At 43.5% G+C, this 15,029-nt stretch overlaps 2 protein-coding genes, 1 non-coding gene and 1 pseudogene across 5 annotated transcripts in view; 2 read left to right on the plus strand and 2 right to left on the minus strand.

Annotated features, from left to right (window-relative positions):
* Positions 1-622: 622 nt before the first annotated feature.
* CEP19 (centrosomal protein 19) lies at positions 623-8,058 on the minus strand. Its single transcript, XM_053565077.1, has 3 exons — positions 7,790-8,058; positions 2,863-3,059; positions 623-1,492 (listed from the first exon to the last, which is right to left on the minus strand). Exons 2-3 carry the CDS (start codon positions 3,035-3,037, stop codon positions 1,131-1,133), a joined length of 537 nt encoding a protein of 178 aa, XP_053421052.1. The 5' UTR covers positions 3,038-3,059; positions 7,790-8,058; the 3' UTR covers positions 623-1,130.
* Positions 8,059-8,106: 48 nt separating this feature from the next.
* PIGX (phosphatidylinositol glycan anchor biosynthesis class X) overlaps positions 8,107-15,029 on the plus strand; it is a 37,219-nt gene continuing 30,296 nt past the window's right edge. Inside the window, exons 1-2 of one of the 3 annotated variants that reach the window (XM_053565067.1) lie at positions 8,107-8,446; positions 14,445-14,508. In XM_053565067.1, coding sequence (XP_053421042.1) covers positions 8,416-8,446; positions 14,445-14,508 — 95 coding nt within the window. In that variant the 5' untranslated portion in view covers positions 8,107-8,415. The remainder of the gene's footprint in view (positions 8,447-14,444; positions 14,509-15,029) is intronic. The other 2 variants (XM_053565066.1, XM_053565068.1) reach the window with 2 other exon arrangements.
* On the minus strand, positions 11,847-12,483 carry LOC128567663 (NADH dehydrogenase [ubiquinone] 1 alpha subcomplex subunit 3-like; annotated as a pseudogene).
* LOC128568204 (U6 spliceosomal RNA) lies at positions 13,299-13,405 on the plus strand. The gene has a single exon (XR_008375027.1). It is a non-coding gene; the product is annotated as a U6 spliceosomal RNA (small nuclear RNA).

Below are 15,029 nucleotides of genomic sequence, written 5' to 3' on the forward strand. Positions count from 1 at the left end.
GGACTAAATAGTAAAGAGACTAGGCATGGACAAGTAGAAAAAGTAAATAATTACTTTTATATTAAAATATCCTTGCAGAAAACAAGGAATTTCTATCAGTTAAATAATATTCCCATCAGAATAAATGTATCTATATACAGACAACCTTGTTAAACAAAGATCCTCTCTTACAGATCCAAGTAATAAAGAGACCTAAACTGATGGTACTCTTTGTTCATTTATTATGGGTGGATTTCCCATTTTATAAACAGATTCAGGGTTTCAGAATGCCTTTAGTATATATTTCCTGATATGACACCAGAGGGACAAAGTTCCCCTGTTTATCCTGACCGAATGCATGGTCCTGTGTGCACTCTATCTTTACAAATATTTAATGCTGTAATACGAGAGTCCCCCACCAGGACGCCCTGCAGCTGGGAGTAGATCTCAAGATAGAATGTATGCAGGATAATTCCCTGTACCAATCTTGTTGAACTATAATTTGCTTATTGTTTCTCAAATAAAAATTTCTATTTTGCGGGCGGCGCCTGTGGCTCAGCGGGTAGGGCGCCGGTCCCATATGCCGGAGGTGGCGGGTTCAAACCCAGCCCCGGCCAAATTAAAAAAAAAAAAAAAAAAAAAAAAATTTCTATTTTGTGTTGTTTTACTATCTTTCTTCCCCTTCTTTCCAGTTGCTTTCATCCGGAATCCTACATAAGCTTCTATGCAAATATTAGTTTTAAGGATGAGGCAAAGTCCTGTCTCTCTACTAAAGGACAAAGTCTTTCCTTACTATTCTACACTACGATAATCTAAGCTCCAACCTTCTTTAGCCTTTATTCAAGTATCTGGGTCTAATCTTTATTTCTGTTTAATACTGTGAATTAGCTTTTCACAGTTTTTGACTTATCTTCTAATTCAACTCTAAGCTCCTAAAAGGCAGATTTCTTTATTCTCTTTTTCCTATATTCTTCAGGCACCTACACAGTAGATGCTCTAAATATCCTGGTTTTGAAAAGTAACACAGTCAATCCAATTATGACCCAACATATACATTTAGTGTTCTTTAAAGATTTTTCTAGAAACGGTCTATGTACTTTGTGTAAACATGGATATTCTGCTAGCCCAATACATTTTTTGAGTGTCTGGTGTCAGAACTCATCAGCTGACTCTGTGTCCCAGCCACAGGACTGCACTTGTTCATCCTGTGGGAACTCAACCTCAACATCATAAACAAAATTGGGATCATCTTTCTTCTTCTGATTTTTCTCAAAAAGTTCATCCATGATGCTCTTCCTTTTGGCAAGTTCCTTGTCATCTAGTTTGTTCAGGTCTTCCTCAGGATCAATGGTTGTTTCCCGTTGAATTTGTTCTATTGTTTCTGCCAAACTCTGTCCCCACAAGTAACCTCGTAAAAAACTAAATAACTTCTCCAGCTGCCTCAGGGATACTTGTTCCAGGTAACTCTTGTGTCGTGGATTATTCTTTAATTGTTCAGCAGCTCTGGAGCAGTCTAGGAGGAAGAAAAAACTATACACTACATACATCATATACACTGCAAAGGACTGATGCATTCACTATAAACTATTGCAAAGGCTGAAACACAACAAAAAACTCAGAACCCTGAAAGCATTATCTTCTTTATACTCAAGTAGCTAAATGGCTTTATAAGAATGAATTATTTGGGCGGCGCCTGTGACTCAAAGGAGTAGGGCGCCAGCCCCATATACAGGAGGTGGTGGGTTCAAACCCGGCCCTGGCCAAAAAAAAAACAAAAAACAAATGAATTATTTTGTGGAACTACTTCTTTATATTGAGCTTTGAGTGTGGTGGGGGAAGAAGGGATGTATTTTTGACCTCTTCAACTTAAAATTACTTTGTGAAGCTGGGTGCAATGGCTCATGCCTGTAATCCTAGCACTCTGGGAAGCTGAGGAGGGTGGATTGCTTGAGTGCAGGAGACCAGCCTGAGCAACAGCAAGACCTTATCTCTAAAAAAATGGCCAGGCATTGTGGTGGGCACCTGTAGTCTCAGTTACTCAGGAGGCTGAGGCAAGAGAATTATTGGAGCCCAAGAGTTTGAGGTTGCTGTGAGCAGGGAAACCACAGCATTTTACTGAGGGTGACAAAGTGAGACTCTCTGTCTCAAATAAAAAAAAAAAAAAAAGAAAGAAAAAAACTAGTTGGGCACCTGTAGTTGAAGCAGCTAGTGCACCAGCCACATATACTGACAGGCTGGCAGGTTCGAATCCAGCCTGGGCCTGCCAAACAACGACAACTACAACCAAAAAATAGCCAGGCATTGTGGTGGGTACCTGTAGTCCCAGCTACTTGGGAGGCAGAGGCAAGACAATCACTTGAGTCCAAGAGCTGGAGATTGCTGTAAGCTGTGATGCCACAGCACTCTACCCAGAGTGATAGCTTGAGACTGTCTCCAAAAAAAAAAAAATTACTTTGTAGAGATATTAAACACTTTCATCTAGAGAAAATGTCTGAAAAGAAAAAGTGGTATTATAGCTTTTAGTTAGCAGTAGTGGTACTAATAAAAGTCAAGATTCCAAATAAACATTTGGAGGGAGAGAAGGAAATTAATATTATTAAATAATGGTATCTCATTTAACCCATGTAATAATCTCAGAAGTTTAAAGGATCAATTATCAAACTGGTGAAAAATCATCAAATTCCTTTCACAGATTGGAAACTGAAGCTCATTGACAGTATGCAGATTAGCCAGTGTCATATATCTAGTCCTTGACAATCATGATGTGAACCTGGGTCTGTCTACCTCTAATGGCCATGTCGCTCTATTGCATGAGACTTAAATTGTTCTTATTAAGTGATTTAGAAAATACTATGAAAGGAAGCAAGATAAAACATGACATACCTGAAAACTTTGAAAAGTTTCGGATTGGCATAATGCGCTGGCGACTTTTCCCCTTGATTTCATTCTCATAGATTAAGATAATAGCTGGAGGCTGGAATTTAATCCCGCATTTCTTGGCAGTGTACATCATTCCCACATACACTTCAGGGTGAATCAGAGGAAATCTGATGAACATGTGTTACTTTCATAATGACTTCCTGTTAAAGGAAAAAGGAAAAAGACAACAACTAGGTATTGGATAAATTCCATTCCTCCCATCTCTCCTCCCTGACAGCTCTGGCTCTAGTCCAGCAATTCTGGAGACATACTATGCTCAGCCCATGAAGCTTAATCCTTCAAGGGCTGCCCTGAAAGTTCAGTTTCACCCTGGGTTAGCCTCCGTCTTTTGGATCCCTAAGATTCTCTGGTTCACATTAATTCTGGGGTAGCAATTCAGTTTGGACCTGTTAGTGTCCTACACTCTTACCAAAGACTGTATATGAACCCCTGAGTCTGCCCAACAAGTGAACTACTAGTAATATCTTTACTATTTATCACTTAATGTATTGGGCGGCACCTGTGGCTCGAGTAGGGTGCCGGCCCCGTATACCAGAGGTGGTGGGTTCAAACCCAGGCCCAGCCAAAAACTGCAAAAAATAAAAAAAAAATAAAAATCCTGGCACTTTTGGGTGGCACCTGTGGCTCAGTGAGTAGGGCTCCGGCCCCATAAACCAAAGGTAGTGGGTTCAAACCTGGCCAAAAAATAGCTGGATGTTGTGGCGGACGCCTGTAGTCCCAGCTTCTTGGGAGGCTGAGGCAAAAGAATCGCCTAAGCCCAAGAGCTGGAGGTTGCTGTGAGCTGTGATGCCACAGCACTCTACAAAGGGTGATGAAGTGAGACTAGGTCTCTAAAAAAAAAAAAAAAAAAAGAAATGTATGTATCAAGACTCTATCAAGGTACTATGAGTTCTTTGTCCCGAGAGATTCATCAGACCCAATCTGTCTCCCTTATACATTCTCAATTATTTTACTCATTGAGCTTTTTCTAATTACTTATTTAATCACTTATCTTTCCTTTTATTCTATATGCTACTTGAAGGTAGGGGGCATATTCATTTTTCACAACATCTCAGCGTAATACTTAGAACACACTAGGCATTCCCCATGTACTTGTTTAATGCTATATATTGATATAACATAGCCCCTGTGCAACCTTTAAGTATTTCAGTGGAGAAGCCTGATCAAAAAGGCAGACCTGATACAGAATTGGCACTTGACATACAAGATAGTGATGTTTACATGGCTTTTGTTTCAGCTTATTTGTTTCAGTATATGACACTTTTCTAGTTACAAGAAACATAGCTATTTGCAGATTAGTGCTTTTATTCTCTCTTCCCTTCTTTATCCTCAGTGCCGAAATATTTTCAATTATACAGACTGCTTTAGATGAGGCTATCACATTCAAGATTGCAAATGTCAAGAAACCTTAAGGTACAGGGCATGTTGGCTCATGACTGTAATCCCAGCAGTTTGGCAAGAGGGCCACTTGAGCCCAGGAGTTTGAGACCAGCCTGGGTAACACAGTGAGACCTCACTGCTAGAAAAAAACCTTTTTAAAAAATTAGCTGGGTATGATGGTGTGTGCCTATTTTTCCAGCTACTAAGGAGGATGAAGGTAGAGGATTACTTGAGACCAGGAGCTCCAGGCCGCAGCGAGCGATGATGGAGCCACTGCACTCTACCCTGGGCAACAGAGCAAGACCTTATCTCTTAAAAAAAAAGGCTCAGTGCCTGTAGCTCAGTGGTTAGAGCACTGGCCACATACACCAGAGCTGGCGTGTTTGAGCCCAGCCTGGGCCTGCTAAACAACAATGACAACAACAATGAAAAAATACCTGGGCGTTGTGGCAGACCTATAGTCCCAGCCACTTGGGAGGCTGAGGCAAGAGAATCGCTTAAGCCCAAGAGCTGGAGATTGCTGTGAGCTGTGACCGCACAGCGCTCTACTGAGGATGACATACTGAGACTTTGTCTCAAAAAAAAAAAAAAAAAAGAAAAGATAAAAACATAAACCTTTGATGGAAAGTGACTTAGAGTGACAATATCTTTATAAATCCAGTTCTATTGAAGAATCACTATAGGAATACAGTTATTTTAAAAATACCTTACATGGCTGGGCCTGGTGGCTGAAGCCTGTAATCCTAGCACTCTGGGAGGCTGAGGTGGATAGATAGCTTGAGCTCAGGAGTTCAAGACTAACCTAAGCAAAAGCAAGACCCCGTCTCTACAAAAAATAGGAAAACTAGCTAGGCACTGTGGTGGGTACCTGTAGTCCCAGCTACTGAGGAGGCTGAGGCATAAGGATTGCTTGAGCCCATGAGTTTGAGGTTGCTGTGAACTATGAAGTCAGGGCACTCCATCCAGAGCCACAGAATGAGACTCTGTCTGAACTCCCCCCCCCAAAAAAAAACAGAAAAACCTTACAGTGATTATATATACTTATTGCAGAAAACTGGGGCAAAGAAGAGGGTTAGGAAACATATGTAAGATAATCACCTTGATTACATCCAGTCTTTCTCTAGGCTTATAAATTTTTTTTTTTTTGGTTTTTGGCCGGGGCTAGGTTTGAACCTGCCACCTCCGGCATATGAGACCGGCGCCCTACTCCTTGAGCCACAGGCGCTGCCCAGGCTTATAAATTTTTAAACAATAGGATTTTTAATATCATACATACTATTTCCTGACTTTTTTTTTTTTTTTTGTAGAGACGGAGTCTCACTTTACCGCCCTCGGTAGAGTGCCATGATGTCACGGGACTCACAGCAACCTCCAGCTCTTGGTGATTCTCCTGCCTCAGCCTCTGGAGCAGCTGGGACTATAGGCACCTGCCACAACGCCCGGCTATTTTTTTGTTGCAGTTTGGCCGGGGCTGGCTGGGTTTGAACCCGCCACCCTTGGTATATAGGGCCGGCGCCCTACTCACTGAGCCACAGGCGCCACCCTATTTCCTGACTTTTAAATTTAACAATCTATATGATGGGTTTTACCATAATGCAACATTTTATATGACTGCCAAGTGTTCTTTTTGTCTTATGAATGTGCCATAATCTGTATTAGTCACCACTTATTGTTGCAGGGGAGAATTTTTACTTTTGAAATTAAAAATATATAAAGAACTGAATTTTCAAATTCTTTTTTTTGTGTAGAGACAGAGTTTCACTTTATTGCCCTCGGTAGAGTGCCGTGGCATCACACAGCTCACAGCAACCTCCAACTCCTGGGCTTAGGCGATTCTCCTGCCTCAGCCTCCCGAGTAGCTGGGACTACAGGCGCCCGCCACAACGCCCAGCTATTTTTTTTGTTGCAGTTTGGCCAGGGCTGGGTTTGAACCCACCACCCTCGGCATATGGGGCTGGCGCCCTGCTCACTGAGCCACAGGCACCGCCCAATTTCCTGACTTTTAAATTTAACAATCTATATGATAGTTTTTACCATAATGCAACATTTTATATGACTGCCAAGTGTTCTTTTTGTCTTATGAATGTGCCATAATCTGTATTAGTCACCACTTATTGTTGGAGGGGAGAATTTTTACTTATGAAATTAAAAATATATAAAGAACTGAATTTTCAAATTCTTGTGCTCAAAACTGAATTTTTGAATTCTTGTGCTGCCTCAAAACTGATGTGATGATCTCCCCATTCTCCTTTTCTTTTTTTTCTTTCTTTTTTAAATCACTACTACTCCCAGTTCACCTGATTAAAATTGTTAGTAAACTAGGCAATCTTGTAGAGCACATATAAACTCCACATTCAAGCAAATGACTCTACTCACGAATGATGTATGCAGCTGGTTCTCAAAAATGTAGTTTTAATATCGACCTTATCTGTTTAAAATTTAACTTTAATTTTTACTGAAATAATTTTTGGACTCTGGAAAGTATTACAAAATAATATTATGAGACTCATAACAAAAAACTACTGTTCTCTGCCCTGCTCTTCAGGAGTAACCAGCTTCAATTTTTTAAAAGCCTTTCTTTTTTTGTGAGACAGAGTCTCACTTTGTCATCCTTGGTAGAGTGCCATGATATCACAGCTCACAGCAACCTCAAACTCTTGGGCTTAAGTGATTTTCTTGCCTCAGCCTCCCGAGCAACTGGGACTACAGGTGCCCGCCACAAGGCCGGGCTACTTTTTGTTGCAGTTTGGCCGGGGCTGGGTTTGAACCCGCCACCCTCGGTACGATGGGGCCGGCGCCCTACCCACTGAGCCACAGGCGCCACCAGCGCCACCAGCGCCACCGGCTTTTTTTTAAAGACGAGGTCTTGCTCTGGCTTAGGCTGGTCTTGAACCTGTGAGCTCAGGCAATCCACTCGCTTTGGCCTCCCAGAGTGTTGGGAGTACAGGCGTGAGCCACCGTGTTCAGCCCTCTCATATTTCTTAACGTGTATGCTGCTACTTTCAGTTTTAGCCCTCTCATATTTCTTAACGTGTATGCTGCTACTTTCAGTTTTATTTTTTTAAGCGACAGGACAGAGTTTATTGACAGGGAGAAAGACTTATAAGCAAGATAAGCAAAAGAAGGCGAAGCAAAAGGAGAGAGAACAAAACCTCCACCAGCGGATGGGGAATCCAAATGGGAAGCCCTGCTATTTTCAGTTTTAGACAGTATTTTTGACATACACTCTTTCCTCTTTGAGACACGGGCCCTTAGAGCCCTCTTTTCTCCAAACTGCACTGGATGCTCTCTAGGCCTGCTTACAAATTCCATTCCGGTCTGAAAGGCCAATATCCTTTTACTTAATTTTTCTTCCTGGACGTGAATACATTTCTCCCCAGAGATCAGTGACAGGCCATAATCTTAATTATCTCCCACAACGCCTAAGGCGGGGCACGGATTTCCCTAGAGGGATCCCTGCAGCCTACTAGTGCAAGGCTGACTGGCTTACCCATAAAGAAATAAAGGGCATCTTCTCCTGCGGGCCAACGTCTGCACCGCCGGGAGGGGGCTGTTTCCACCCCCACTGCAGTGCACAGAGGAGCACTTACGTCCACTGGGAGGCCAGGCAGAGGCTGGCGCTGCAGGAAGAGGCGACACATCCACCCACCCGCCCAGAGACGTGGAGACGCTAGACAGCGTGTGAGAGCCGCCTGGGTCCTGCAGGATGCCCGCCCGGCCGTTCCCACAGCAACAACGCGGGCCCCAGCCACCGCGCGTGCGCCGCTCCTCCCCCAGCCCGAGGCCTGGTGATGAGGGGCGGGGCGGTGTGGGCCGCTGGGCCTGTAGCTACACGCGGCGCCGGAACTTCTGCTGACCGGGGCCGCAGGTAGCCTGGGAACCGCGGGAGCGCCTGCGTGCGCGCACCGAGCCCTGGGCCCCACTCAATAAGGCCGTAGCACTGCGCTCTGGGAACGGCGTGAGGATTGTGCAGGCTTCTTTCTCCGTCTGCTTCTGGTCCCGCGCGCCCTTCTTGGGCGTCCGCCCTTCGGCGTCCTGGCTGCTTGGCCCGTGGCTGTCCGGGCGGTAGCCTGGCTGCTCCTATGGGCGGCGACTGGGCGCACCTGCTGGCCAGCCATGGCCTTCACCGCTCCCCCCTCTGACCCTGGTAAAGAGAGGGGCGGGGCTGCGTGAGTGCAGGCGGGGTTTGGGGGCCCTGGGGTGGGGAGCAGTCCGGACTCCCGGATCCTCTCGCTCCGCGGTTTACGGAATTTCTCCCGGTCCCCCGTGTGGGACGCTGGAATGGTAGGGTTCGCTGGAGGAGAAGAAAAATGAAGGCCGAGTGCCTTTTTCTCTCCTCCCCGCTCACCTTCCTGCTGTGTGTTGGATCTTGGGTCTCTGGAGAGTCGGGCTGTTCCGAAGGGAGACTGGCCGCGCTGTTATTAAAGTCCTGAAAAGGAAGTACAGCCGGGAAATGTCTTGGGATGATCTTGGAATGCATGAAGCTTCTGACCACCGAAAGGCCAGTAAGGCCTTAGCGCTCTGGGAGGTGTGAGAATCCCAAAACTGAATATACACAGAAACGACTAGTATTAACAATGCATTTGATAATAGAGCAAAAAAAAAATTTTTTTTTTAAATGACTCGGGGCTGGGCTGTCAAGTTGATTAGAAATAAATCCTGAGTCCTTGGGCCAGAGTGCTGTGCTAAGTCCTGTGGACCCAGTTCAGAGCCAAACACGACCCCTGGACTTTTAGTATAGTGACAGAGACGAATATGTGCAAGAATATTTACAATGATGTGATAAAGTTTGAAAGGGAAAAGAAAGTCAGTACAAACCCAGTGAGTTTCTCTAACTGTAAAATGAGGCTGTTAGACCAGTATCTCTCAATTAGTGCATTCTGTTCTTCTGTTTATACATCAGGTTTCCAAATTCATTTGAAGAAAGGATTATGAGGCCAAAAAAAATTTTTAAGTGACTGGATGAAGTTGGTGATCTCTAAAGAGTCTTCCAGCATTGACATTTTTATTATTAAAAAGGGGTCAATATCTAGAGCCAGTTCAGGCCACCACAACCAAAGAAAGAAATTTTCTTCCTTTGAGACAGGGCTTGCTCTGCTGTCTGGGCTAGAGTGCGGTGGTGTCATCATAGCTCACTGCAATCTCCCAACTCCTGGGTTCAAGCAACTCTGCCTGGGCCTCCCAAAGTGCTAGGATTACAGGCTTGAGACACTGTGCTGGCCAAATAAAGTAGTACTATTAGAAATAAAGGTGAATTTAGATACAGCATTTAACTCATGTTAAAAATGGTGCTTTTGACTTAGAAATTATAACTAATTCACAGTAGAATTTAGGCCTTATTTTTTTACTTTGTTGTGTTATCAAATATTGTTCATTTTTTCTGACTATATTTTTACACCTGTTAGCCATCTCCACTTTATCCCCTCCTCACTAGTGCACTTCCTAGCCTCTAGTAACTATCATTGTACTCCCTGTCGCTATGAGATCAACTGTTTTTAATATTTAGCTCCCGCGTATAATTGAGAAACAGGTGATATTTGTCTTCTATTTTTGCCTTTTTTTTTTTTTTCAGACAGAGTCTCACTATGTCACCCTCTGTAGAGTGCACTGGCGTCTCAGCTCATAGCAACCTCAAACTCTTGGGTTTCAGCGATTCTCTTGCCTCAGCCTCCCAAGTAGCTGGGACTATAGGCACCCACCACAGTGCCCCGCTATTTTTTGGTTGTAGTTGTCATTGTTTTTTGGCAGGCCAGGGCTGAATTTGAACCTGCCAGCTCTGGTGTATGTGGCTGGTGCCCTAGCCACTGAGCCACAGGCATCAAGCCAGCTTATTTCTTTTTTTTTTTCCTTTTATTTATTTATTTATTTATTTATTTTTGTGAGACAGTCTTAAACTTTGTCATCGGTGGTAGAGTGCTGTGGCGTCATAAATCACAGCAACCTTAAAATCCTGGGTTTAGGCGAGGTTGGCAGGTTCAAACCCAGCCCTGGCCAAACTGCAACAAAAAAATAGCCGGGCGTTGTGGCGGGCGCCTGTAGTCCCAGCTGCCCGGGAGGCTGAGAGGCAAGAGAATCGCGTAAGCCCAAGAGTTAGAGGTTGCTGTGAGCCGTGTGACGTCACGGCACTCTACCCGAGGGCGGTACAGTGAGACTCTGTCTCTACAAAAAAAAAAAAAATCCTGGGTTTAAGCCATTCTCTTGCTTCAGCCTCCCAAGTAGGTGCCACAACACCTGGCTATTTTTAGAGATGACGTCTGCTCTGGCTCAGACTGGTCTTGAATATGTGAGCTCAGGCAATCCACCTACCTCGGCCTCCCAAGTGCTGGGATTACAGGTGTGAGCCATGGTGCCTGGCCCTCTTTGGCTTATTTAATTTAACAGAATGTTCCCCTGTTCTATCTATGGTGTTGCAAATGGCAGAATTTCATTCCTTTTGTGGCTCTTTAGTACTCCGTCATGTATTTGTACCACAATTTCTTTAATTGTTAATGGACACATAGGTTGATTAAAAAATCTTGGATATTGTGAATAGTGCTGCAATAAACATGGGAGTGCAGGTAATATTTTACACTAATCTCCCCTCCTTTGGATATATAGGGGAGTGGGATTTCTGGGGCATATGGTAGTCTATTTTCAGTTTTTTGAGGAACTTCTATACTGTTTTCCATAGAGATTGCACTGATTTTATATTCTCACCAACAGTGTGTAAGGATTCTTCTTTCTCTACATCCTTACAAGCATTCGTTACTGCCTGTCTTTTTGATATAAGCCATCTTAACTGAGATGATATGACATCTCATTCTAGTTTTGATTTACATTTCTCTGATGACTAATGATGTTGAAACTATTAATTTGATTTTTTTATTGTAATTTAATTTATATTAGATATTAGCCCTTACTTTCCACTCTACGTCCATTAAAATTAAACATGAAGAAAAATCTGGATTTCTACAAAACATACATAACATATATGCTTATTTGGGGAAATATATGTTTCTTTTTTTTTTTTTTTGTAGAGACAGAGTTTCACTTTATCGCCCTCGGTAGAGTGCCGTGCCCTCACACAGCTCACAGCAACCTCCAACTCCTGGGCTTAGGCGATTCTCCTGCTTCAGCCTCCTGCGTAGCTGGGACTACAGGCGCCTGCCACAACGCCCAGCTATTTTTTTTTGGTTGCAGTTCGGCCGGGGCTGGGCTTGAACCCGCCACCCTCGGTATATGGGGCCGGCGTCTTGCTCACTGAGCCACAGGCGCCGCCCGAAATATATGTTTCTTCAATTATGATTTCTTTAAATAGCTGGGTTAGGTAGAAGTATCTTAGGCTTTAAAAGTCAGGCAAACCTTGCTTCAAGTCACTTACTTCTATGATCCTGATCCTAATCAGGATCACTAATCCTCCTGCATCCTTAGTTTTCACCCATATACAAATGGCAGTAATTCTGCTTATCTTGCTAGATTGTGAAAGTTAAAACACACATGATAGCCCCAAGTAAAGGATCTGGTATATAGATACTATTTAACAAATGTTATTTTTTCCATTCTTTTTTCTTCTGTCAAATAGTTTCAGCTTCCTGGTATTTTTCTTAATGCATCTTTTTAGGAATACATCTTATGGATTCAGCAATATTCAGTATTATATGGATTACAGTTTGTTTTTATCGTCTTCCCATAGACTTACAGCTTTTGGAATGGGGCAAAGTTCCATAGCAAGGTGGCTGGCAGAGTTGGTGGGCAGTAGTAACTGAATTTTAAGGGTTTTTTTTTGTTGTTGTTTTGTTTGTTTTTTTTGGTTTTCACGTTTTTATTGGGGACCATGAGGGAGGGGAGCCTCTTCTCTGTGGATGGAGGTGTTCACAGTTTCTTCAGCCACTCCAAGCTTGGGCTCTGGGGGTCCTGGGGATGGCTGGGCACATGGGGCATGTTCCCATCACCTCAGATGGGCACTGGGTAGTTGTAGGGTGTGGCCTTGTTGATCATGCTAGAGTACTTGGTGTAGGGGCTGATCATTGGCATAATTATAGCGAGGCCCCCTATGGTGAAGGACATGACCAGCCCTTCAAGAATACTCTTTGGCCCAAGCATTCTTGAGGAAGGCGGCAAGTCTAGTGGCCATCTTGTTCTCGACCTGAATTTTAAGTTTTATGATGCTTACACTGAGTAAGATTTTCGATGTCTGAATTCTGCATGGAGTCAATTTAGTGAGATTTTCAGTTATTCTACGTTTATCAAGGAACCCTTCAAACCTATAAGTGCCTCTAGTTCTGCTTTTTTTTTTTTTTAAATCTCTCCAAACACCTCCACAAGGTGTAAATATACCATCTTCCCAATTTTGCAGGCATGGATGTTAGAATACAGAAATTGCCCGTGTGCATCTGATACACAGTTTCTTTTCTTTCTTTTTTTTTTTTTTTATAGAGACAGAGTCTCACTTTATTGCCCTCAGTAGAATGCCTTGGCATCACAGCTCACAGCAACCTCCAGCTCTTGAGCTTAGGCGATTCTCTTGCCTCAGCCTCTGGAGTAGCTGGGACTACAGGCGCCCGCCATAATGCCCGGCTATTTTTTTGTTGCAGTTGGCAGGGGCCGGGTTTGAACCCGCCAACATCGGTATATGGGGCCGGTGACCTACTCACTGAGCCACAGGAGCCGCCCCACAGTATCAGTCAGCTATAAATAATTTCCTGGCAGGGTGCTGTGGCTCAGGCCTATAACCCTAGCATTCTAGGAGGTGGAGGTGGGAAGATCCCTTGAACTCAAGAGTTCAAGACAAGCCTGAGCAAGAGTACAACCCTGTCTCTACTGAAAATAGAGAAAATTAGCTGGATGTTATGGTGGGTGCCTATAGTCCAGGTACTTGGGAGGTTGAGGCAGGAGGATTACTTGAACTAGGAGTTTGAGGCTGCTGGGAGAGAGGCTGATGCTATGGAACTTTAGCCTGGGTAACATTGAGACCCTGTCTCAAAAAAAGAAAAAAACCACAACAAAAAAACCTGTGATTTGTGCTCGCTTCGGCAGCACATATACTAAAATTGGAATGATACAGAGAAGATTAGCATGGCCCCTGTGCAAGGATGACACACAAATTTGTGAAGTGTTCTGTATTTAAAAAAAAACAAACAAAACAAACCTGTGATTCCCTGACTGTCGAATCATTCTGTTCCTTTTTGGTGTCCTGGATATCTCTTTTGTCACCTGAATAAAGTAAAATTAATAACAAACATTTGCATAGACCACTTACTGTGTGCTTTTGCATGTTTTAAGTCCTTATGACAATCAGCAGAGAGATAAACTATCTTACTTACAGCCACCAAGCTATTAAGTGACAACTATTAAGCTATGGTTTGAAATTAGTCTAACTCCAAACTCAATGTTCTTAACCACTGTGCTATACTAGAAATATATATGTATATATATTTTTTTTTTTCTTTGGGGGGCACAGAGTCTCACACTTGCCTTGGGCTAGAGTGACATAGCAACCTCAATCTCTTGGGCTCAGGTGATCCTCTTACCTCAGCCTCTGGAAGAGCTGGGACTACAGGCACCCACTACAGTGTCCGGCTAGAGATAGGGACTTAGCTAGTCTTGAACTCCTGAGCTCAAGCATTTCACTCACCCTGGCCTCTCAGCATACTAGGATTACCTAGCATAAGCCACAGGAGCCATGCCTGATGGAAATAGATTTATATGTAGGCCAAATTGCTTACCTTTTTTCCCTTTGAAACAGAGTTTCACTCTGTCCCTGTGGGTAGAGTGCCATGGCCTCATAGCTAACAGCAACCTTAAACTCTTGGGCTTGAGCAATCCTCTTGCCTCAGCCTCCCAAGTAGCTGGGACTACAGACATGTGCCTCTACGCCCAGCTAGGTTTTGTTTCCTATTTTTAGTAGTGATGGGGGGCTCACTCTTGATCAGGCTGGTCTCGAACTCCTGAGCTCAGGCAATCCATCTGCTTTGGCCTCCTAGAGAGCTAAGATTACAGGAATGAGCACCTGGCCTAAATTGCTTACTGTTTAAAAACTTTTGTTTTTAAGTTGGTTAGAGTTTCCAAGTAAAGTAGAGTTGCCAAGTAAAGCCAATCAAAATCTTTTCTAATTATTTAAATATTCTTTCATTGGGTACTTAAAAAAAATCTTTTGGTTCTTATAGGCATGAGAGCCACTTGTTCTGAAATTATTTTGAGGCAAGAAGTTTTGAAAGATGGTTTCCACAGGTAAGTTGGCCATTTATTTCTACTTACATTAAAATACTGTCTTGCTGAGCGGCGCCTGTGGCTCAGTCTGTAAGGCGCCGGCCCCATATACCGAGGGTGGCGGGTTCAAACCTGGCCCCGGCCAAACTGCAACCAAAAAATAGCCGGGCGTTGTGGTGGACACCTGTAGTCCCAGCTACTCGGGAGGCTGAGGCAAGAGAATCGCTTAAGCCCAGGAGTTGGAGGTTGCTGTGAGCTGTGTGAGGCCACGGCACTCTACTGAGGGCCATAAAGTGAGACTCTGTCTCTACAAAAAAAAAAAAAAAAAAATACTGTCTTGCTTGAGTTTGATGCTGTAGTAAGCCATAATCATATCACTGTGCTCTATCTTGGGTGACAGAAAGAGAGAGAGACCCTGTCTCCAAAAAAAAAAAAAAATATATATATATATACTGTCTCAAATAATTTGGAGCAAAACATTAATAGTCTAAACAGGTAAACTGAAAAAAAAAATCACTTGCCTTCTTAATATCAGTGACAGT

Source organism: Nycticebus coucang, chromosome 16 (assembly GCF_027406575.1).
Source record: "Nycticebus coucang isolate mNycCou1 chromosome 16, mNycCou1.pri, whole genome shotgun sequence".
Lineage (NCBI taxonomy): Eukaryota > Metazoa > Chordata > Mammalia > Primates > Lorisidae > Nycticebus > Nycticebus coucang.

Excerpts from the sequence above, each read along its gene's own strand:
- CEP19 (XM_053565077.1), bottom strand. The coding sequence starts at position 3,037 with ATGTTCATCAGATTTCCTCTGATTCACCCTGAAGTGTATGTGGGAATG. Across the intron at positions 1,493-2,862 it reads AAACTTTTCAAAGTTTTCAG|ACTGCTCCAGAGCTGCTGAA; the intron begins GTATGTCATGTT and ends TCTTCCTCCTAG.